Consider the following 23,436-nt stretch of genomic DNA (forward strand, 5'->3'; position numbering starts at 1 on the left):
ATTTATATAACCTGCTTCCTTTCTTCACTCCTCTCCTTTCAGGTTCCTGCCTTTCCTTTCTCTCCTGGGAGCTGGCTAAGCTCTTCCTAAGGCTGAAGACTTCTCTCCTGGCCTAATCCCTAGACAGAACCCTGGTGGGAAGTGCAAGAATTCCCTGTGAACTGGGTCATTACACTTCCTAAGAATAAGCTGAAAACACTGATTTCAGAACTGTCTTGTCTCCTTAGTATCTTCAGTGACTCTTCTAGAGGCAACCCCATGGGTTACAGCAACTCTCAACTCCTACGTCAGGGCTAGGCACCAGGAAGCCCGCTCTGAGCATCACTTGTTATCCTGTCTTGGTCCTTAATTCTGTCCTTGTTCTTCCGGAAGTTGTTTTCTCTCCCCACTTATGGGACACTTACTTGTTCCTGGAAAACTGTCCCTGTTGGTCTCTGTTCTGTTAACTTATGTCTTCACTCTGCTTCACTCCTGCTTGACTGAGAAGCAGTTGGGTGCACCTCTGGCTCTGGCCACTGCCCTCCCGCCCCCCACCCCGCCCCGGTCTGCTGTGGCCCATGCTCTGCGTCCTTGTGTTCACAGTCCCTGAGGCGAAGGACAGGATCCTCTGCAGGCACGCCGTGGCCGTCCCCTGCCAGCCCCTACCTCACCATCGACCTCACAGACGAGGATGTGGTGCCGCAGGGCAGCAGCACGCCCTATACCCGCCTGGCCCAGGACAGCCAGCAGGAGAGCATGGAGTCCTCGCAGCTGGACGTAGAGGGCAGAGATGCAGACAGCACCGAGTATCAGGTACCGCTGGGAAGGGCTGAATGCAGCGAAAAGTTACCCAGAGGTGACTTAAGACTTTTTGTCACTTTCATCACAATAATTGATTCATTCTCCAAGTGCATTTCCCATTTGTCAAGTGGCCCTTCCTGTATCCTTATCTCGACATTGACTCAGACACCAGATTAGTTTGCCTCCGAAGTTTTTCTGAACATCATATCTTTGTACTTAGAAATGTATATACACAGATAATCCACAATTCTATTCATCAGGTGTGTGTATACACACAATTTTTGATTGGCTTCTTTAACTTAAGAACTGAAGTTACCTCACTTCCGTGTCTACTCCATCAGGTTTTGTTCATCACCAACCAGCTGAGCTTGCTGGCTTCACTCAGGCTTTGCTACATATGTGTTACTCTATGTACACATATCGTGTATAAATCTGCTTTCCAAGTACATGACTTCAGAGTAGATCTTAATGCATTTTAATAGCTTCCATGATTCCATGGGCATCTCCCCTTTTACGGCAAGCTTTTTACGTGCAAATGGCCAATTTTTTTTTTTTTTTTTTACATTCTAACGACTTGTACTATCCCATTTTATGGCCTGTGGGAATATCCAGGGCTTTTACTCGATTCTTCGTATGAGTTTTCAGTTTTGTTTTTTGTTTTTTTGACTTTGCAGTTTAACATGTTTCCCAGATACTAGGTCAGATATTACAGGTGACATACTGTAGGTCCAACCTATAAAAGCTCATGTTCTTGTCATGCAACCAAACCTGCCCATCCTATGCTCCTTATTTTCAAGCAATTCTCCTGAGTTTTCAACCAGGAAGTGTTGGAGGGATAGGGAACTTCCTGAGGAACTCTGCCTGCACTTGCCGGAAGCCCTGTGCTGGATTCTGAGGCAATGCCCATCAGGGCTGGTGGGACAGGGAAGGCTTTTCCTCAGTCCAGCCAGTCGATCTCACTGCGATTTCGTTCCTGTGGTTTTTCTTCTTGCAGGATGGGAAAGAGTTTGGAATAGGAGATCTTGTGTGGGGAAAGATCAAGGGTTTCTCCTGGTGGCCTGCCATGGTGGTGTCCTGGAAGGCCACCTCCAAGCGGCAGGCGATGTCTGGCATGCGGTGGGTCCAGTGGTTTGGTGATGGCAAGTTCTCCGAGGTGAGTCCAGGATGAGATGGGCCTTACTTAATGGGCTTATGGACAGAGCCAGGGTTTCCTTCCCTTACTTTTCCAGTTGCCCTTTGACATAACAGCCTGCTCTCTGCGATGGATGTGGCTCAGTGACTCCGTGTGTCCAGGGCTCACACCAGCCCAGAGCTCTGATTCATGGCCACTTGGCCTCCGGTTTATTTCTCTGTGACAGAGTCACCAGTATAGGTTCTGAAGGGCAAGAGTGGCCACCTGGGAAAATACTCTCTAAGTATTCCATTTGAGAAGCCAGAAAAAGATAGGAAGGAGGGAGGTCTCTGACTTATCATTTAGCCCTGGGGTCCGGGACATCCCTGGCTGGGCTTAGAGATGAATCCAGGGTCGCTTGGTGACAGTTATGGGAAAGTTCTTTGGAGATTTCAGCGTTTCTTGATTTTGATATTAGCCATTTAAAGCTCATCTTATTGAGAATCTGTGTTAGGGATGAATCAGGTTGATTTGATTCTTCCACCTTTTAAGACATCTTCTTAGACTCCAGGTTTTGACTAGAACGCAAGGAACAATACTTTTCCTGTGATGTTGTTTTTAGCTCATCCAGAGCTAAAGTGTGTCCAGAGGTTAGGTGAGGAACATCCAGTGTGTCCAGAGGTTAGCTGAAGAACAAGTTGGCAGGTTGGCAGGGATGGAGACAGGTGTGAGAATGAAGAACCAGCTAGTAAGTTGAAACTCTGATTTTCTCATTGAATCTTTCCCATTAGCAACATTGTTCTCAATGGGTAACAATAGTCTCCCTGATAGGGAAAGTTCATATGTAGAGTTCCTCCCTGGCCAGCAGGGGGAGCCAAAGGACAAATATCTGGGGCCTGTGCCCTGAAGCATCTAATTGCAAGAAAGTGGGCAAAGACTTGTGTGAAATGAAATGAAAAGAAACATGGAGGGTTTGTAATTTCTTTGGCAAGTGAGACATAAAATGTGCTTAGCACAACCATATCTGATTCTACTGAGATGCTGTTGTCTTAGCATTACAGGGTGTAATTGCAATAAGGGGCCTGGTGCTTAGGCTGTAGGCTGTATTGAAACAGTTTGGCCTTGCGGTGGCACCTGAATTTCCATGCAAAATGGTTGAACTGCAGTTTCTTTTCATCAGTGGTGGTGACACCCCTATGGGTGATCAGGCTTAGAAATGTAAATAGAGGTGATCATGAGTGCCATCACTGGGGAGAATGAGACATTACGTGTCTCTTGAGCTCTGAAACCTGAATGCCTGGTTTCATCTCATTGGCAGCCTGAATGGTTCATGCATGACCTGGGGACGTGGGAATGAGACTTTGAGATCATTAGCCCCAGTTGAATTCATGTATCAACAAATCATAGTTACTAAAAAGAGCTTAACTCTGTGCCATGTACTATTCTCTAATCCCATCCCTTAGCTCACTTAATAAATGGCTGAAATAAATAGTAAATAGTAATCATAGCTATTTGTTATGCTTAGGAAGGAGGTTAGAACATGTATCAAACCCTTTGAAAGTTGGAGCACCCATGGAAAATTGTAAAACTGAGCTGCACGGGGGCCACACCAGGGACTATTTAGGTCATTCGCTCTTAAAATATCGGTGAACTTGATCCTCAGAGATAAACTCATGAGAAGTCCAGGGCACCCCAGATATAGGCTGTGGGTGGATGTTGATGACAACTTTCTCTTCTAGATTCCAGCAGATAAGTTGGTGGCATTGGGATTGTTCAGCCAGCACTTTAACCTGGCGACCTTCAATAAGCTGGTCTCTTACAGGAAGGCCATGTACCATGCTCTGGAGGTAACTTGGCAGTGGGTGGCTAGCCTGGCCCCAAGAATGGGATTAAAGCAAGGAACATACAGAAAGCCAACTCAATCCACAGTGTGGCCAAGAATGACTTGGAGGGGACCTGGGCAACCAGCGGAAGAGATTAAAAGATAGCGTTCTAAAGGGGCATGCTGAGAAGGGAAGGAAGGGGTCTGAGACTGTCCATAATTTCCCAGTGCTGCCCCTGTGTCCCACTGATGTCTGTCTGAATTGCCCTCTGAATGAGGAAGGAGGACCCCTGGGAAGTAAGAGGCAATATCAGCATTAGTGAGCGGCGATATTAGCATTAGTGAGCAAGTTTTTCCAGAGCTTGTTCAAAAGGCCAAGATTATGCAGCTGCTGAGGTCAGCTGCTTCCTCCCCTTGTCCATGGGAACCGTCAGGCTCTGTCCTTCCTCTACCTTCTCTTGGATTTGCAGTGATCAGTGTCATCTGTCCCGCATGTGTGAGACCAAGCACTAGGCTTAATTAGACATTAAGGCTTCACCTCCACACCTTTCTCAGAGACCATGAAACAACGCTGACTGATACTTCTCCTGCAGCTAAGAGTGGCCCAGCTAATTCTGGCCTGACCACTCCATTTCTCTACAGGGAGGAGATCATATTTGGTGCCTCTGCAGGGAGATTGAACGCTTCTTCGTGGCCTGTCCCTGCTCCTCCCTCCCTGTCACATACCACAGCTCAGGACAGCTGTCTGGCTATGAAGGGCCCAGTGTGAAGGGGAATGAGGCCCCAGCAAGGGGAGTCCCTGGGTGGGGTAAGCCAGGCAAATACCCACCCCGCCTGTTTATCAGATTCTATCTCTGTCTCGGCAGAAAGCCAGGATCCGGGCTGGCAAGACATTCCCCAGCAGCCCTGGAGACTCACTGGAAGATCAGCTGAAGCCCATGTTGGAGTGGGCCCATGGAGGCTTTAAGCCCACAGGGGTCGAGGGTCTCAAACCTAACAACAAGCAACCAGGTATGAATGACGCCCTGTGGCACTCCCCTGCCACACTGCTGGTGAGAGCACCCTTGGGTGGCACAGTCACGCCTGCTGCCTCTCACTTCACCCCGGCTTTCCAGCAGTCAGTTATCCCTGGCTGACTAAGTTAGTTTTTTCCCAAAAAACAGCCCAAACATTTCTAGTTTCACTGGCCACTTTTCCTGCTAGACGGTCAAGTACAGATAATTGAGATTGAATCTGTTCTGAAAGCTTCAGTAAACAGAGTCACGGTGGAATGTTCACTAGCACCTTATTTATTTTTTTTAAGGGGAAAAAATTAAGCTTTGCATATTGGAGAAAACTAGGACAGTGTTTTAAAAAACCCTCAAAACACCCCAAATCTAGGTCACCTCCATTTAGAAAGGGGCACCATCCATCCTCAAGTTGACCAATATCGCAGTGCCATGTTTAGGCAGCTGCTTTCCTGTTTCTCTCCAGAAATCCAGAATGTCTCCTCACCCTTCCATTTAACGCCATGTTTTCTGTTCTGTTTTGTCCCTCCCCCCAAAAAAGTGGTTAATAAGTCGAAGGTTCGTCGTACAGGCAGTAGGAACTTAGAAGCCAGGAAACACGGTATTCCTTCACCATCTTTTGACTATGTACTCTTTTCTCTGCACTTTCTTTCAATCTGTTTGCACATAAAGTACTCTGAAAAGAATCAAATATGTTTACAAGTCACCCTGAACTTTCACCTTTTCCCTCCAACCCTCACAGCTGTCTTCCAGGTGACTGGTTGGGTGTGCACGTCCTTCCAGCTCTTTCTGTACACTGGTTGGATTTCTACTTTTCCCTTCATTTCTCAATATTTATGGTATAAGCACTGTTAAATGTCATTTTTTCACTAAAGTGTCCTTATGATATTAATGGCTGTGTAATTTTCTCTCCTAGGGATAGAGTCAAATTAAACCATGTCCCTTAATAGATTATACTGTGTAGATTGAATAAAAATAGAATTTATAGAAATAAAAACAGTAGCCGCCTAACATAATTCAGTGTTTTTTAGTAGCCACATCAAAAAGCTTAAATTAATATTGATCATACACTTAATCTGTTTCAGCATTTAGTATAAAAAAATGATGGTCCTCTTGTCAATATCTTGCTTTAAGTGTCTTAGAACATCTCAACTGGGACACTGAGTTTCCATTACAAACAGTTGATCTGTGTTTTCACCAATGTCCGACTTGTTCCAAATGGACTAGTTAATGGGATCTATCAAAAGTTTTAAAATTTGCATCAGAATTAAATTAAAACACAGTTCCTCAGTCACACTGGTGAGACTGCCAGTTCTCAGTAGCTATCTGTGGCTTTCAGCTGATCAGAGATCTTGGGCAGAGTTGGTTGCATCTGTAGACTGAGCTGTGTCTACTTCCCTCATGCTGGATCTAGAGGATGCTTTTGCACCTATAGCTGTTTAAGGCCCTGTACATGGGTTAGGTACGTGAGTTTCAGATAACATCATCCTCATCCAAGTTGTCCATAGAAGGGCCATGTGACACCCAGCGGTTACAGCCAGATGCAGCTGGCACCCAGGCCTAGCACACAGGGTCCTGTGCTTCCAGCACCCTCCTCCCACCCAGCCGCGGCTGCCTTCTCCTCACCTTTCACAGAGAATAAGACGCGGAGACGCACAGCTGACGACTCAGCCACCTCTGACTACTGCCCCCCGCCCAAGCGCCTCAAGACAAATTGTTATAACAACGGCAAAGACCGAGGAGAGGAGGACCAGAGTCGAGGTGACTGTGGGGCAGGGAGGCTGGGGGCCCATCCATCCTCAGTTGGTTGTGGGTAGGAGGGGGGAACACCCAGCACAAGGCTCTCTAACCTTATCTTTTCTCTTCACCTTGTCTTTTCTCAACAGAACAAATGGCTTCGGATGTTGCCAGCAACAAAGGCAATCTGGAAGGTAACGCCCTCTCCCTTGCTGGCTTCCCTTCCTTGGTGGTGCTCCCAGCTAGTGCTCCAGTGCTGCTGGTCTGCCCTGTCCTGCAGAGGTTAGCCCCAAACTCTGCCTTGACCTCAGGGTGAGGTGTGGACACCTACCTTACTCAGGTGCTACTTAGAATTGAGTTGCCTGATTTTCACTGAGGATGATTCCTAAGGTCGGTGAGCAGGAAGGATGCTTGGGGACAGTAAGGAAATGACGCTTGGACCAGGAGCGTCACAAACCTGAAACCACGATCTGTGGCCTCGTTAGCCCCCGAACAAGCACTGCAACTGGCTCAGAGGTGGAAGACTGTCATTCTCAAACCAGCTCTGGTTCCTTTGCCTTGGCTGGGAACCCAGTACACTTCTGTTGGGTCTCGGAATGTGTGAGGAAGGCTGTCTGTTGCATCCTCACCCCCATGTCCTTTAGTCACCATATGAAGTGGCTGGTCACTTCAGGGTCAGAAAACGGCACAGCTGCTGATGCAGGAAGCCCACGTTGGGGGCAGAGCCTGACAATCCTCGGGACCTGGACCATGATCTTCCCCAGCCCTAAAGACCCCTTCAGCCATCTGTCTGCTTCCTGGATGGGCGTGGGGTGAGGGTCCTTGGTATTCGATAGGCCCAGCCCACTTGGGCAGACCTGTAAGACCCGCTGATGGGACATGAGGCAGGAAAGCCTAGTAGGAAAAGGACCCCGGCTCTTGAAATCACAGATTATAGGCTGTGTGTAGGATTGGTCACAGTCAAGTCCTATCCTTGACAACCGGCAAATTGGCACGACTGCAGTTTCCTCAGAAGTCCCGGTCTGTGAAGAGTCTCTAAAGACTTTCACGCCAGACTCTCCAAGCATAAGGCTCTGCTGATGCAGCTGCTTGTTCTTTCCTCCCTGCACACCCAGGTCCACCCCCCCCCCCACCTGCCCCAAGCCCCGCGGCTTCCTTCTGGGCCAGTCCTTTACCTGTCTTGTGGGACCTTCTGCTTGGAGCTGTTGATTTAGCCGTCTCCATGTGGGATCGAGGATGGTTCCAGAGACAAATCGTTACATAATCCTAGCATGGAGTAAAGCGCAGTGACACCCAAGGCTTTAGCAGCGGCCTTGTCTTTCTTACAGATAGCTGTTTGTCCTGTGGTAGGAAAAACCCCGTGTCCTTCCATCCTCTGTTTGAGGGTGGGCTCTGCCAGACATGCCGGGTAAGTCCAATCCCCGCCCTGAACTTTCCCGCTCCTTGCCTGCTCTGTGACTTCCCGTACTTCCTCAAAAAAAGCCTCCCGAGTAGGCAGCAGGAAAGGTCCTAGGGGAGCTGATCACCCTACCCTTGCCTCCCAGGGGTGCTGGCCTGCAGACCCAGGCCAGTTGTCCCTGTAAAGAGCACCAAGCCACTAGCGACCTGTTGTGTGGCTGCGTCCGAGGGCCGACGAGCCTGCTGGACTTGGCTGGCTGTGCCCAGCCTCCGACTTCACAGGCGTCTCTCTCTGCTGCCAGGACCGCTTCCTCGAGCTCTTCTACATGTACGACGACGACGGCTACCAGTCGTACTGCACCGTGTGCTGCGAGGGCCGTGAGCTGCTCCTGTGCAGCAACACGAGCTGCTGCCGGTGAGCCGCAGGGCTCCCCGGACGGGATCCAGGCCTGGGCACTGGCTCCTCGCTGAGCGGGAGCCAGGGCACAGAGCCAGAATTATTCTGCGGGGGCCTGTCCTTGAAGTGCTTGTACATCTCTACAGTAGCACTGGGATGTATGGACAGGCTCAGGGCATGAGAGAGGAGGATCCATCACCCCCAGAGCTCAGCCAATTCTGGGGATGGCATGGGTCTCCAAGGAAGAGGTTGGTGTTCCCCAAACACAGGCCTTCCCGCCCATGGGGAGGGGCAGCCAGGAGACTGAGAAGGTTTCAGCCAGCACGAGCCATCTCCATGGGGAGGGTGGGTTCACAGGAGCACCGTCGGATGACAGACACCCTCCCCCCTGCTGCCTGGCACAGGTGCTTCTGTGTGGAGTGCCTGGAGGCGCTGGTGGGCGCAGGCACGGCGGCGGAGGCCAAGCTGCAGGAGCCCTGGAGTTGCTATATGTGTCTCCCTCAGCGTTGCCACGGCATCCTGCGGCGCCGCAAGGACTGGAGTGTGCGCCTGCAGGCCTTCTTCACCAGCGACCCCGGGCTCGAATACGTAAGCCTGGCATCTGCCCCAGTCTGCCAAACAAAGCTCTGCTGTCCAAGGAGCATCTGAGAGCCTCAGGCTGGAGACCCAGGCAGCTCTGGGGTTCTCCCCTCCCCGCCTTCTTGGCTTGGGATTTCAAGGGCCTGCTGAAGAACTGACCCAGTCTTAGTTTTAGTGGTAGAACTGCAGGGGGAGGGAAGCCTTTGACTTACTCTCAGGTCTGGCTGAAAGTGGCTTTTCCAGGGCTGCATGTTGTTTATGGAGGAATACATGTCTGGAGTAGTGTCAGTCTCGTTGTTCCATGTCCTAAGGGGAGAAGGGTCATCTGTGCTGAAGCTCCTCAGGGCATCCCAGCTCAGAAAGGTTAAGACACATGGCTTGTTGCCCCTTAGGAAGGCCAGCCCCACCTCTGCACCTTCACCTCTATAACCTCTTTTTTTATTAACCTGTCAGGAAGCCCCCAAGTTATACCCTGCGATTCCTGCAAACCGACGGCGGCCTATTCGAGTCTTGTCGCTGTTTGATGGAATTGCAACAGGTGAGTTTAGAGCTCACTTAGGGATGCTTACCTGCTTCAGGTATCTGATTTCAGTGTTAGGAAAGACCCCTGGGATTACCCATTGGTCACCTGTTCTGAGAAATCTGTTGGTTCTTGTTTCTCTCCTTGAACCTTTACATCGTTTCACCCACCTGGTCCTCCTTTAAAGGCGTGGATTTTATTTTTAATGTGTAGGAGTCTTGGGAAATTATTTTCTGTTTCATATCATAGATACGCTGGAGATTAATTCTGAACTCATCACCCAGTATCTCGAGTCTTGGTTCCTTCCCATTTCCCTCAGGTTTCCCATGTACAGAATTAGCATAGCCAACATGTGTTACCTCTGGGGGCTTTGCCTGATTCATTTCTCAGAAGTGCCCTATAATATATTGTTAGGAGCATTTTCCTTTTACTAGAATAGGAAGCAGTGGGAATCAGCTGCTGTGCATTTAGCATCACTTGTATTAATATGTATTTTTGTTCACCAGTGTCCACCTGCCAAAAATAATGATGGCTTTAAAAGACTCCCAGGTTATCACCAGTGGCTTGTTTTCCCCTCCCTTTGGGGAAAGTAGGTTCTAAAAAACTATTTGTGTTTGTGCAATGGCTTATTCTCACTATGGCTTGCCAGAAATGTATTTGATTGTCCTGGAGTGGCTGGTGCTGGGCACTGGCTATGCACTAGTCAGTTTTGGTACATAACTGCCAGTGGACACAGCAGAGAGTCTGGGGGGCCCAGTTTCATTGCTCTCAGCATGGGTTCCCAAGGACTGCCATGATCTTTATGCCTCTGGTCTGAGTTCTAACGATTATAAGGAGATGGCTTCCAGTCAATCACTGGAAGGATGGGCTCTGGGCACGACAATCCTGATGCATTTTCTCTTCCCTTTGACAACCGCACCCGCCCCCCCCCCCCCATAGGGTACTTGGTCCTCAAAGAACTGGGCATCAAAGTGGAGAAATACGTGGCCTCTGAAGTGTGTGAAGAGTCCATTGCTGTTGGCACCGTTAAGCACGAGGGCAACATCAAATATGTGAATGACGTCAGGAATATCACAAAGAAAAACGTGAGGGCAACACCCCCTTCCTCTCCTCCCTGAACTTCTTATATCCTTACAACCCATTGGTCACCTTACACCTGCCCAGGGTTGTGGCAGAAGAACAGCTTTGGTTACCTCGATCTGTAGTGCTAAGCTTACAACTTGAAAATCCTTCATATGTAAATCAATCTCAGAGAAGCCTGAGCTTTTGGATTTCTTGGGTCAAAAGTGAAGTTGGGAAATTTAAATGACCAAGTAAGACTTGGAAGTGTGTTTCCTTCTAGCTAGTTACCTGGAGTCCAGGCTGTTCATCTCTCCATTCCCAGCCCCAGCCCTGACTGTTTTTCTCCTGCAGATTGAAGAATGGGGCCCGTTTGACTTGGTGATTGGTGGAAGCCCATGCAATGATCTCTCCAATGTGAACCCTGCCAGGAAAGGCCTGTATGGTGAGCATCCCTTCTCACATAGACCCCAAGAGACCCTCTGTCCCCTGACTGCTGGCCAGGAAGAGTGCCCTGAGAAGGAGCTGTTAGCTTCTGGCCAACTATACTTGTTGGCTCTGTTCATGCTTCATTGTGACTCCTCAGTTTCCAGAGCTAAGAATGAATCTCGCATGCCTGATGCCCGTCTTTCTAGAGGGTGGCAGGGAGAGGGGACAGTAAGTCATCAGCATAGCTAGTCCTTGGGAATACATTGGTCTCAATATGGAAGAGTAGGCTGAAGGGTTTGAACCTGGCTTTGCCATTGTCTTTCGTGGGCTCAGAGGGCACAGGCCGGCTCTTCTTTGAGTTCTACCACCTGCTGAATTACACTCGCCCCAAGGAGGGTGAAGACCGGCCTTTCTTCTGGATGTTTGAGAACGTGGTGGCCATGAAGGTTGGCGACAAGCGGGACATCTCTCGGTTTTTGGAGGTGAGGACCTCTGCAGTCTTGATTCTCAGGGTAACACAAACTGGAAGGCCCTGCTGGCACTGGTTTGAGGGTTATTTCCAGGGTTGGGGTTGACGGTTCCCCATGGAGGGCGTGGCTGGTTGTGAGAGTATGTGGGAAATGTTTGATCTCTCACCTCACCCCAAACCCACTGAAGTCAAGAAGATGAGACTAGCATACTTTTGGAGGCACCAGGAGAGCACCAGACACTTTTTACTTGATTTTTTTCTCACCCTTATGCTCAGAACTTCTGCTTTAGGGACCATAAGAAAGATAATTACCTACTGCTTAGTATGCATCAAGCATTGTAGTAAATACTATATATAATATATATCTGTATGTAATCTGTATGTATATCTATATATAATATATATCTGTATGTATATAAGGGCTTCCCAAGTTGTGCTAGTGGTAAAGAATCTGCCTGCCAGTGCAGGTTTTGATCCCTGGGTCAGGAAGATCTTCTTGAGAAAACGGCAACCCACTCCAGTATTCTTGCTTGGAAAATTCCATGTACAGAGGTGCTTGGCAGGCTAGAGTCCATGGGGCCACAAAGAGTCAGACATGACTGAGCACGTATACACACACACGTACACTTACTTCCCCCCGACTTTAAAGCCTCTGTTCTGCTAGGGAGGTTCTGTAACTGGTTGGTCCATTCCTCATGCCTTGTGGACATTGGCCAATCAGTGACAGAAGTCAGATTTTGCCAGCACTGCCTTTCCGTAACCAGGACCTCATTCATTTTGCTGGGTTTCAGTTTTGAGCTGCCTTTCCCACCCGTACCCGAAGCTTCTGTAATGATCTGACATGCCCAGGGAATACTGCCTCTTAAAGCAGCAAGTCTGATCTGGTCTCTTTCCCCACCATTAACAGACACAGGCTTGGTCCTTCAGATAGATTCTTGAGGGGAATTGGTCAGTCCCTTGCCTGGCAGGAGTCATTCCTCCCACACAGTCAGGGACAGCCATGTCTCCAGTGCCAACTGCATTCTGCCCTGGGCTCCCAGCAGCTGCCCTGCTCTCTCCCCACAGTGTAACCCAGTGATGATTGATGCCATCAAAGTGTCTGCTGCTCACAGAGCCCGATACTTCTGGGGCAACCTGCCCGGGATGAACAGGTAACAAGGGGCTCCCAATGGGACCAGTAACAGCCAAGTTAAATAGAATGGTGTGAGCCATAACCACCAACTCTTAGGAGAGAGACACACTGGAACCTTGTATAAAGAGCTACTCTGCTGAGAAAGGCCTCACCCTCTGCTTCAGACCAACCTTAGTGTTATGGTTGAAGCTTGTTAGGCTGTACAGCAACTGCCTGAGACTCAGGCCAGGATTCCACAATATACTTTACTCCTGCTCTGCCCACGGACCTGGTGCTTAAACCTGGTACTATGCGCTGGAGCAGGCTTTGTCGCAGCCAGGGACACTGATGCTTCTCCACCTCCCTGTTGTGGTCCATTGGGAAATGAACTTTTCCAGTCTCCTTACCTCCAGGATGAAGTGGTGATCCCTGGACCAGGCCTGAGGTGACCAATCAGGTGGCAGAGCTGAGATAACCGTTAGTAGCCCAAAGCCTGTCTTTGGATTTTCTTAACTGAGTTCTTTACCCAGCTTTTCATTAGTCCTGTCATGTTGAAAGCCAAAGAAATAAGGGGTATAACTGACAATTAATTATCTCTTTCATGTGGCTTCAGGGAGAACAACCTGCTAATTAAGATACCAAATGTGATGATAATAGGACTTGCAAATGAGTTAGATTCTTTAAAAGGAAGTGTTGGAAGCGTAACTTTCAGGCATTTAGCAAAGTGTGGACAGAGGTGAGAAGGTACTGGAATAGCCTGGAATTTTCATTTGGCTAATCTGCCTGTCAGCTGGAGCAGTGTCCACATCTGGAACTGCTTCTTCATTCCACTGCTTAGCTCTGACCCTGCCAGACGCTGCAGTCCCTGCTGCCAGTTGTGCTGTGACAATGCCAGTCTTGGCTCTAATGGAGCTGACCCTGCCAGTGGGGTAGGCACAGGGAAGACAGATAAAGTTAATGGGGAGGCTTCTTATCCCAGCAGGCCTGGAAGAGAAGGAGCAGAGGCATGAAGTTCAGAGTGAAAAGGTCAGGGGTCACAGTCACAGGGTGTTCGAAGTGCAGCTCCAGAAACAGTATTCTAGGAGTCAGGTACAGGAGCGTGAAATGGGCCAAATTACATGAGGCCTGTGGTCATGGCAACAGTTAAATGTACTCTGGCTCAGGGAGTTCAGGTGAGTTTTTCATGCATGAGATGTGTTTCTGGTTCTCTGGGATTTCTGGTGGAAGAATAGACATATTATGAGATGAGAACAGAAGTGGGGAGGCAGCTCAGATGTGGTTCAGGGGAGGACAGCTCTGTGTTTGTGTTGGTACCAAGAGGTACCATCCACATGCACTGAAAACAGTGAGTGTGGTGGCTCCAGGAAGGTGTCTTGCGGAATCGCACAGAGGGATCAGATTCTAGATACTGGGATTTGCAGAACTTTGTCTGAATTGGGATGAGAAGTGAGCTGCCTCAGCTGGGATCTTAGGATCTGTGACTCTACATCAACCATAGGTCACAGACCACATCTAGCCCTTAGACTAAACACTGGGTTTGTAAGATTTCAGTCCTAGAATCAATAGAATGTAGGGTTCACAGCCCTGCCCTCCCCTAGGCACATGGAAGAGTTGGGAATGGAGAGAGGGTGAGGTCAGTGCAGTATTTTGTGTTCAGTGGCTCCTCTTGTGGGCACCATGTCCAGTCTGACATCTGATTTCTTTTTGGCCTCTGAGTTCCTTACCCAGGGATGCTGTGGTGGTCATCAACCCTGTGCATTCAGACCTCTTCCTAGTTTTCTGCTTTGGACCTGCTTAACCACTTCAGTATCTATCCATTCTGCTTCTCAAGCATCTGTTTGCCTCTCTCTGCATTTGCAGGTTTCAATGGTGAAAGTTACGAGGGGAATTGTAGCCCTTAATGTGACCCCCTTAACTACTGCCCTTACCTGGACCCCACTGTTAAAGCCTCCTGAGGCTGCATTCCCGCAGTAAGCTACCCAATCGTGGGTTTGATGTGCTACTTGTAGAGAGTAGACCCACAAAGACTTAACTCCAGGCTCCTGAGCCTCAGAGATGGCAGAATTTGCTCAGGGTCACTCATTCAGCCAGTGAGCAGTGGGGCTGAGACTGAAGTGTCTCCTGACCCCTCTAACCATGTGCTTCACCATCCTGCTCTCCTCAGTGAAGGCGCTTGGGCTACTGTTAACCATTTGGGTAGGGAGGGGGACCATTCACCGCTGCACCGTGGGCTTCCTGCCCCAAGCAGCTAGCCTGTCCCTGACTTGACTCCCAGGCTTGTGCTCATACCTGGGCCGTTTTTATCATATTTCTGTAGCAAGTTCTCGGCCAGAGCACATTTTGCAGCTTGGGCTCTCACTCCCACCCTGGGAAGCACCGAGCCAAGGCCCTTTCCCAAGCAGTAGAAAGTAATGGGTTTTGGATGTTCCCAGGCCTGTGATAGCATCCAAGAATGATAAACTCGAGCTGCAGGACTGCCTGGAGTTCAATAGGACAGCAAAGGTAAGCAGCGCTCTGTGCCTGGCCCACCACTTGGCGACCTTTCAATGGGACTAAACCTTGGTGTCCTACCCCCACACGACTCCCTGGTGCTGGGCTTCCTTCCCCACACAGTTCTATCCCATCTTTAAATACAGAGTAGGAGAGGTTCTTGATAAACAAAAATGAGAGACGGCAACTAGACTTTCCCATTGTGAATGCACGCTCCCTGGAGACTCCCAAGTGAGAAGTGACTATATTTTGCCAAAAAAAAAAAAAACAAAAAACTGCTATTATAAGTCATATTAATATCTCCAGAAACTTAATTTTCAAAGCTTCCATTAAGCTAAGTTCCATTCAAACCCTGCTTGACCATCCTCTATAATCTGGGGGAACTTTTCCTTTTGCTTAATCTTGCTTCATCAATAACTGTTTCCTTGACGCCCATCTGATCTCATTCATGGATACTTTTGTGTTTATCTCTTGTTCTCTCTGAGGCTGGTCCTTCCTGCTCATTAACTTCTTGGCTTTTGTGGGAAGCACAGAGTGTGTCCTTCCATCTCTCCTTTTCTCTTTCCCTATCCGAGCCTGGCCCTGCCACCCTCTCTGCCACACCTGCCCTCCCTCCTCCACCTTCCTTAGGTGCTTCTGAGCCTTGACCCAGAACCGTTCATTCTGTGCTCACTCCATGATGTCATTTTGTTCTCCAGTTAAAGAAAGTACAGACAATAACCACCAAGTCGAACTCGATCAGACAGGGGAAAAACCAACTTTTCCCTGTTGTCATGAATGGCAAAGAAGATGTTTTGTGGTGCACTGAGCTAGAAAGGTGAGCAAGGCTGTTCGTGGAAAGGGGAATCAAGCAGACAGAGAGAAAAGGGGTAGAAATCGTGGTTAAGGCCAGCAGCATGTTCCTCGTAGTCTCGCTGACCTTCTACATTAGCAGGGCTGGGAGTAACCTTTCCAGTTGGTGCTTATTTCCTTCCAGAAATGGCAAAAGGGCTGTGGTGGTGAGGAATCTGAAACCTGAGGCCATGAGACAGTACGTCTGTCTCACCTGGCTGTGTCTCCCTGGCATTTGCCTGCCCTGACATGCTGGGACCCTAGGGTGTGAGGATCCAGCTAAAGGAAACTACTGGCAAGCCGTTGCTTCTTTGTCAGGATTCCTCCTGCTGAGTTGCTTGTTCCAAAGCTCCTTAGCCAAAGTCTGTCGTCTCCCTTATCCATTTATTTGGCTAAGTCGGGATTTTATCTGTTTTGAAGAACCAACTCCTTGATTTAATTTCTCCTGTTCTGCATTTAACTTTTTTTTTTCTCATTTTATTTTGTTATTGTGATGAGACTGTAGTAAGGGTTGTGAACATTCCTCTTTACATTTTTGGCAGTGTCTTAGGGTTATTTTGATAGAGTATTTTCACTCCAGATAGTTTAGTTCTATAACTGGATGTATTTCTTGGTTTAATTAGTAGTATGGACTGTAAACCTGGGAAAGAGTGAGGTCCAGTGTATCTGTAGCCTCTTTCCAGACCTGTACCTCTTCTCCTGTGGTAGAATGCCACTCAGGAGGCTGTTGGTATATTTCGTTGCCATCTGCCATTTACGTCCAGCTTGGGCCTTGATCCAGCAATTTGCTTTGAAGAGGGAAAGAAAACACAGGATGCTTCAGTTTACTCCTGGTCAATTACCGGAGCATCTGATGATTGGAAATAAGATCTGCTTTGTGAGTGTCCCTGTTCCTTAGTGCGGCGATGGCATAACTTTCTAGCCTTTCGTGATGTGAAGATAGGTACTTGTCTGCTGACTGGCTGGCCATCTTGGCATTCATTCAGTCATTCATGCAAGAGAAGCCCAGCGAGCACCATGCGGCAGCAGTGCAGTGCAAGTGCGGGGCCGTGCACAAGACAGGTGCCCTCGAGAGGGACCATGCCCTCGTGACAGGCATCTGTGAGCCGAAGAACTGGTGGACTTGACCTCTGGGGGTCAAGAGGCCTGGCGGAAGGGACGGGTCAAAGGGTAGGAAGAGCAGAGCTACATGGGCTGCCTCGGCCAGGAGTCTCCCAGCGGCGCTAAGCACGCCGGTGGGGGCGCATCTGACTCCCTGTCTTTTCACTCTGGTACCCTCCCCCACCCAGGATCTTCGGCTTCCCTGTACACTACACAGACGTCTCCAACATGGGCCGTGTGGCCCGTCAGAAGCTGCTTGGGAGGTCCTGGAGCGTGCCTGTCATCCGACACCTCTTCGCCCCCCTGAAGGACTACTTTGCCTGTGAATAGTCCCCCAGGCACCAGGGCGTGTGGGCAGAGCCACAACCCAGCAGGTGCAGCCCGGCTCTGCCCTTGCCAGCCCAGCTGTGCTTGCGGGGTTGCGCCGAGTACCTCATCGGGAGCAGAGCTGCCTGTCCCCTTCCTGGCCGGGGGACCCCGAGGTGCCACCTCCTTGTGCACAATACAGACCTGGCCGCTCGGAGCGGCCAAACACGGTGCTCATTTTATCTTCTCCTAAAACTTTAAAACTTGAAATAGATAGTAAGATGGCTTTTTTTCCCCTCCTTTCTGGGTTTACTGCTCAGAGAAACGATGGCTAAGATACCAAAACCACAGTGCCGACAGCTCTCCAAGACTCAGGTTAATGCTGAAAAATCACCCAAGACAGTTATTGCAAGACTTTAATTTTTTAAAATGTCTGCGGCTCCTTGTTTCCAGGAGTGTGCAGCAGTAGACAGGTAGCTAAGGGACCTTTGAAGGGCCCAGTATGGTTTTTTTCTAGGGCTAGCACAAGAGGACATGATGTCCATGTCTGTCTCGAGTTTTCCCTGGCACGTCGTCATCCCCACCTGCCCCTCACCCCGCCCCCACCTCAGTGTAAAGGGCTGAGATCTCTGGCCCATTTAGAGTATTTTCCACAAGGATGATGATTTCAGCAGGGATGACATCATCATCACATTCAGGGCTATGTTTTTCCCATAAATCCAAGGGCAGGGCTACCCTTAGCTAAATCCCTCCCAGTGACTGCAATAGAACCCTCTGGAAACTCAGGAAGGGGTGGGCTGGGTTATAAGCTGCCATATATTGGTATAGACAGGTATGGCTTCTCACTGTGAGAGGATAGGAGGAAGAAGCTTACATAAGACCCTCCCCTCCCCCCACCCCACCCCACCCCGCACGCCTCCAGGCTACTCTGCAGGCACAGGTCCCCAGGATGACACCCCATCTTCTCAGCCAGGGGCAGAAGCACAGTCCTCGCACTTTCCCCTTCTCTAAGAGACTGCAGGGGGAAAACTGCAATAAAAGCTCAACCCTCCCTTCCTCCTGAGATTTTAAAGTCCTTTTTTATTCCATGATAAATCTTTTTTTTGTGGGGGGAGTGGGAGGTCAGACAAGCTGCATTTCAGAAATGCTGTCGTAATGGTTTTTAACACCTTTTACTCTTACTGGTGCTATTTTGTAGAATAAGGAACAATGTTGACAGGTTTTGTGGGAGGTTTTTTAATACACTTTTTTTTTTTTTAATCTCAGACTTCTATTTTTGTTTAAACATTTTCATATTTTTTTTTTGTAACTGGAGCCACGTAACAAATATGGGGAAAAATTGTGCCTTGTTTCAACAGTTTTGCTAATTTTTAGGCCGAAAGATGACAGATGCCTAGAGTTTACTTTATGTTGAATTAAAATCAGTATTTCTCTAACAATCTGGTGTCCCTTTTGTTCTTTTGCAGATCAAATGGGTGGGGCGTGTGAGGGAAAGTAGAAAGGTGGGTGGTTGAAATAACCCACCTTCGAGTCCAGTGCAGAAGTTTCACGTGCAGGCGCGCTGAGCTGTGCATGCATGCTAAGCTGCTTCAGTTGTGTCCAACTCATTTGCCACCCTATGGACTATAGCCCACCAGGCTTCTCTGTCATGGGATCCTCCAGGCAAAAATACTGGAGTGGTTGCCATTTCCTTCTCCAGGGGATCTTCCCAAACCAGGGGAATGTCTTCTGCACTGAAGGTGGATTCTGAGCCACCTGGGAAGCCCTTTTAAGTACCACAGGTGACCCCCAAGTCTAGTACCATGGTCCCCAAACTCCAATGTATCAGCATCCCCTGTAAGGCTTATTCAGTGGAGAACAAGCCCCCTACCGCTAGGGCTTCTGATGCATTAACTCTAAAGTGGAGCCTGAGAATTACTCAATGCCCATCCAAGGACCAATCTGGGATAGTGAATGGATTTCTAAACCTTGTTTCCCCAAATAAATAGCAAGTTCATTGAAAGCCTTGATGTCTGGAACAGTCATGTCCAGGTTATTTCCCACAGCTATTGGCTAGCTGGTTGAGAGGAGTCAAAAATCCCAGGGCTGACCGTCCGGTTCCTTGTCCCTTTGTAGGCTTCTGCACTTTGTTCCACTGCTCCTAAGTTGTCATGTCATAACTGAGCCATGGTCAGTGAGGGGAGTTGGCTCCAGTGAGGGGAGACTCCTTGGGAATGACCTAGGATCAATTTTTAACAGCTGCCTGTGGCCCCCCAGTTCTTTGGGTGGACTGTGTTTCTTGCCCTTGGTAAGCTTAACGTTGCAACTCCCTTCAGTAAGTCACCTGGGTCCACCCAGCCACGTGTCCCAAAGCCCAGAGTCCATCATGTCATAATTCTGTGTCACTACCTCTAGCCTTTGGTCAATGAAACGGTCCTGATGAAGATTCTAGTAGCTTTCCAGAGGTTAATATTGGTCATATGGTTCCTTTAGGGAGAAGGCAATGGCAACCCACTCCAGTATACTTGCCTGGCAAATCCCATGGACAGAGGAGCCTCTTAGGCTGCAGTCCATGGGGTTGCTGAGAGTCGGACACGACTGAGCGACTTCACTTTCACTTTTCACTTTGATGCATTGGAGAAGGAAATGGCAACCCACTCCAGTGTTCTTGCCTGGAGAATCCCAGGGAGTGGGGAGCCTGGTGGGCTACTGTCTATGGGGTCCACAGAGTTGGACACGACTGAAGTGACTTAGCAGCAGCAGGTTCCTTTAGAGGAAAGAGGGATGCACTTGTGCATCAGTTGAATATCTCAGTTGGCACGACTCTCCAAGATTAAGTTCGCTGCTGAGTTGTGTCTGACTCTTTTGCAACCCTCTTGTCACCCACCTGGCAACTCTGTCCATGTGATTTTCCAGGCAAGAATACAGGAGTGGGTTTCCATTTCCTTCTCCAGGGGATCTTCCCAACCCAGGGAGTGAAACTGTCTCCTGTGGTGGCAGGCAGCTCCTTTACCACTGAGCCACCTGGGAAGCCCACTATTGAAGTGATGGGCCTTAATAACTCAAAAGCAAGCTCAGAAATAGTCTGGCCCAGAGTTGGAGTGGAGCACGAGAAACTGTTTAGGCACCACTAGGCTTGAATAGAACAGCCTGGGTGCAAGTCACCATGGTGAGACATTGGCAATTAGCAAGCCAATCCTGCTGGTGCTCTGCTCAGGTGTTCAGGCCCCAGGGGCCTTGGGTGCCTTATTAAGCCATCTTGTACACAGTGCTGCACCAAGTGCCAGGACAGGATGAAGCGAAATAAACAGCCTTGGCCTCGAAACCCCAAGACAGGAGATGGACTAGCTGTCCAGGTGAGGGGCCCTTGGGTGTTGTGGCCTGCTTGGGGGCAGCCTTAAGGGGAGACCTTGGAGGGTCTGTGGGGGCAGTTCTCCGTTTTCTCAAGATGGGGGCCAGGTTTGGATCCTAGGACTGGGGCCAACTGGAAAATATGATGGACATTCTGATCTTGGGAAAGTAGCTGGGGTTTGTACCACAAGTAGACCTTTTCTGAAAATATCTGGTTGCCTGGGGCTGTATCTGGGGGCTCACATGTATCACCTTGGAACTTTTCATCTCTAAAAGGTGAGGATCATAAATTCTACCTGCTTCCTAGGGCTGCTGTGAATGTTTAAGGCTGTAACCTGAGTAAGTTGTTTTGCCTGGTGCCTGGCACACAGTAAGCCCTCACATGTACTGAATGGCATTGTGATACTAAAACCCTTATAGTGATGGTAACATCCAATATTAATGTATTACTAAATCTTAAAAAAGGACAGGTAATTTTCATCTAGGTGTTGCAAAAGAGCTGAGCAACAGCAGTATTTGGTGCTGAAATTGTGTCCATCACCCCACCCGCAACATGCTGGGGTCCCCTTGCTCCTTGTTAGGGAGAGTAAGTGTGGGTGGCTTTGGAGTCTGGCACCCGAGAGATCTGTGAAAGGGATCTTCCCTGGGAGTGCTTGACTGACCTCTGAATAGTTCCATGGTTATTTGGTGGGGGATCAGCACTGGACAGAGGGGGTCCCCCACCCTACCTCAGTCAACTGGCTCTTGAGTGATTTTCTGTTCCAGGCTTGTGCTTGGTTGGTCCTTAATTGCTTCCTGCAGCCAGACTGGATGCCTCTCCTTGCTTCACCTCCTCCTAGCTTGTGACCTTGAATGTGCTCCATAGCCACTTTGAGCCTCCGTTTATGCAGCTGTAAGACAAGGATAATAACTTCATAAGGCTGATGTGTGGATCAAGTAATTCAGTGCGTGAAGCACATGCAGAGTGCTTGTGGGTAGTGAGTGCTGAGTACGCAACAGCTGCTTTATTGTTTACGGTTTAGAGTCCTCCCAGCAACCCTGAAGTGAGGCAGTGGTTACCGTGATCCCAGGTAAAAGAACTGAGACTCAGAAGTGAGTACCCAAGGCCACACAGCCACTGCAAAGAAGTTGTGAATTGAAATCTGTTTTGTGAATCCATTGATCTCCCTTGCATCTGTGTATGTGTGTGTGTCTGGATTCTGAAATTACCTGCTGCCCTTTGCAGCCTGTGACACAATTGACCTTTCTTGCTTCTTCTCTTACTTTTTTTCAACTTACCTTCCTTCTCTCCTTTCTGCTTTCTATCCTTTCTTCTTTCTGTTTAACTTTATTACTGGATTTGGTGGCTGCTTACTGAGTCTGTGCACATGTTGTTCTCTCCCCAGAATAGCCTTCTCCCCTTTGCCTGGTCCTTCAGTTCTCATCTCTTCCAGGAAGACTTCTTTGCCCCCATTCTAGGCAGCACTAAGAGACATTCTCTAATCTGAGCTGTCCTTCCCTGTGGATTGATAGAAGAATATCTCAGCACAAAGTACTCTGTATTATTTCTTATTTTTGTACCCATCTCTTCCATGAGCTTGTGAGGTGCTCAAGGCAGATGAGCCCTCCTAACACCAGTTTTTAGTTTAATAAGCTTGTCATACATTTGGAAAACTCAGGTTTGAAGTCATAGTTCTTTATTTATTTTGTTTTCAGGGAGGAGACTTACAGTTTAGAGATTACTGCATATATTAAAAGTCACTTAAAAGCGCATAGTAAAATCTCCCAACTTTGTCCTACTGGATGGAAGTTCTTTTTTCTTTTTGCCCTCTGGTCTTTCACAGTTAGACCTTAATGTGACTCGGACAACCCTGGCTTAACCGCCTGCTCAGAGAGGAGCGTGGAGCCTGAGTAGGTCACGTGGCCCTTTCTTATCTCTTTGGGGTGCTGTTGCCTGGGAGGGCAGATGAGTTTTTTTCTGAGGCTCTAGCTCAGAGACCCGTGATGTCCTGTGTCTCCAGAACCAGGTTTAAATGCTAGTCCGACACCTGAGGCCCTTCTTGACTTGACTTTCATTTCCCTCACCCATTCCTCCCCAACCCCAAATGGCTTTCGGGTACTGCTGACAGCATATCAGTTAACAGAAATTGAATACTGACATCAACTGAAAGGGACTCTGAAACCATTAACATTGATTGAGCACATACTATATGCTGGGAGTGGTCTAAGAACATTACATACAACTCATTTGATTCTAACTCCTAGCAGAGTCAGGATTTGAACCCAAACCCGGTGGCTTTGCTACTTACAAAATTTACTGAAAGCGTTGGAAACTTAACATCCTTGTGTATAGTTCAGTTCAGTTCAGTCTCTCAGTCGTGTCCGACTCTTTGCGACCCTATGAATTGCAGCACGCCAGGCCTCCCTGTCCATCACCAACTCCCAGAGCTCAGACTCACATCCATTGAGTCAGTGATGCCATCCAGCCGTCTCATCCTCTGTCGTCCCCCTTCTCCTCCTGCCCCCAATGCCTCCCGGCATCAGGGTCTTTTCCAATGAGTCAACTCTTTACATGAGGTGGCCAAAGTGCTGGAGTTTCAGCTTTAGTATCATTCCTTCCAAAGAAATCCCAGGGCTGATCTCCTTCAGACTGGATTGGTTGGATCTCCTTGCAGTCCAAGGGACTCTTAAGAGTCTTCTCCAATACCACAGTTCAAAAGCATCAATTCTTCAGTGCTCAGCCTTCTTCACAGTCCAACGCTCACATCCATACATGACCACTGGAAAAACCATAGCCTTGACTAGACAGACCTTAGTCGGCAAAGTAACGTCTCTGCTTTTGAAGTTGGGGGTTAATTAACACGTATGCCCAAATCACTTATGACTATCTGTATTCAACTGTCCATATAGTGCTGCTATTACTACTGTTACTATAATCATCTGTTACAGGGTTCTTTGTTGCATCCTTTTGTCTTTCTAC

General features: G+C 48.7%; 1 protein-coding gene across 10 annotated transcripts in view; it reads left to right on the plus strand.

Moving 5' to 3' along the window:
- The window catches only part of DNMT3B (DNA methyltransferase 3 beta), a 34,332-nt gene extending 15,746 nt beyond the window's left edge, over positions 1 to 18,586 (plus strand). For 6 of the 10 annotated variants that reach the window (XM_060397704.1, XM_060397705.1, XM_060397706.1 and 3 more), the window contains 15 exons: positions 583 to 792; positions 1,775 to 1,933; positions 3,631 to 3,738; positions 4,580 to 4,724; positions 6,356 to 6,481; positions 6,607 to 6,651; positions 7,786 to 7,865; positions 8,158 to 8,270; positions 8,657 to 8,840; positions 9,285 to 9,369; positions 10,291 to 10,436; positions 10,765 to 10,855; positions 11,173 to 11,321; positions 12,374 to 12,459; positions 17,030 to 18,586. In XM_060397704.1, the coding sequence (XP_060253687.1) occupies positions 583 to 792; positions 1,775 to 1,933; positions 3,631 to 3,738; positions 4,580 to 4,724; positions 6,356 to 6,481; positions 6,607 to 6,651; positions 7,786 to 7,865; positions 8,158 to 8,270; positions 8,657 to 8,840; positions 9,285 to 9,369; positions 10,291 to 10,436; positions 10,765 to 10,855; positions 11,173 to 11,321; positions 12,374 to 12,459; positions 17,030 to 17,171 (1,869 nt within the window). In that variant the 3' untranslated portion in view covers positions 17,172 to 18,586. Of the gene's footprint in view, positions 1 to 582; positions 793 to 1,774; positions 1,934 to 3,630; positions 3,739 to 4,579; positions 4,725 to 6,355; positions 6,482 to 6,606; positions 6,652 to 7,785; positions 7,866 to 8,157; positions 8,271 to 8,656; positions 8,841 to 9,284; positions 9,370 to 10,290; positions 10,437 to 10,764; positions 10,856 to 11,172; positions 11,322 to 12,373; positions 12,460 to 14,851; positions 14,922 to 15,607 lie in introns of all 10 variants that reach the window. The other 4 variants (XM_042230025.2, XM_060397703.1, XM_042230024.2 and 1 more) reach the window with 2 other exon arrangements.
- Positions 18,587 to 23,436: the final 4,850 nt, after the last annotated feature.

Source organism: Ovis aries, chromosome 13 (genome assembly GCF_016772045.2).
Source record: "Ovis aries strain OAR_USU_Benz2616 breed Rambouillet chromosome 13, ARS-UI_Ramb_v3.0, whole genome shotgun sequence".
Classification (NCBI taxonomy): Eukaryota; Metazoa; Chordata; class Mammalia; order Artiodactyla; family Bovidae; genus Ovis; species Ovis aries.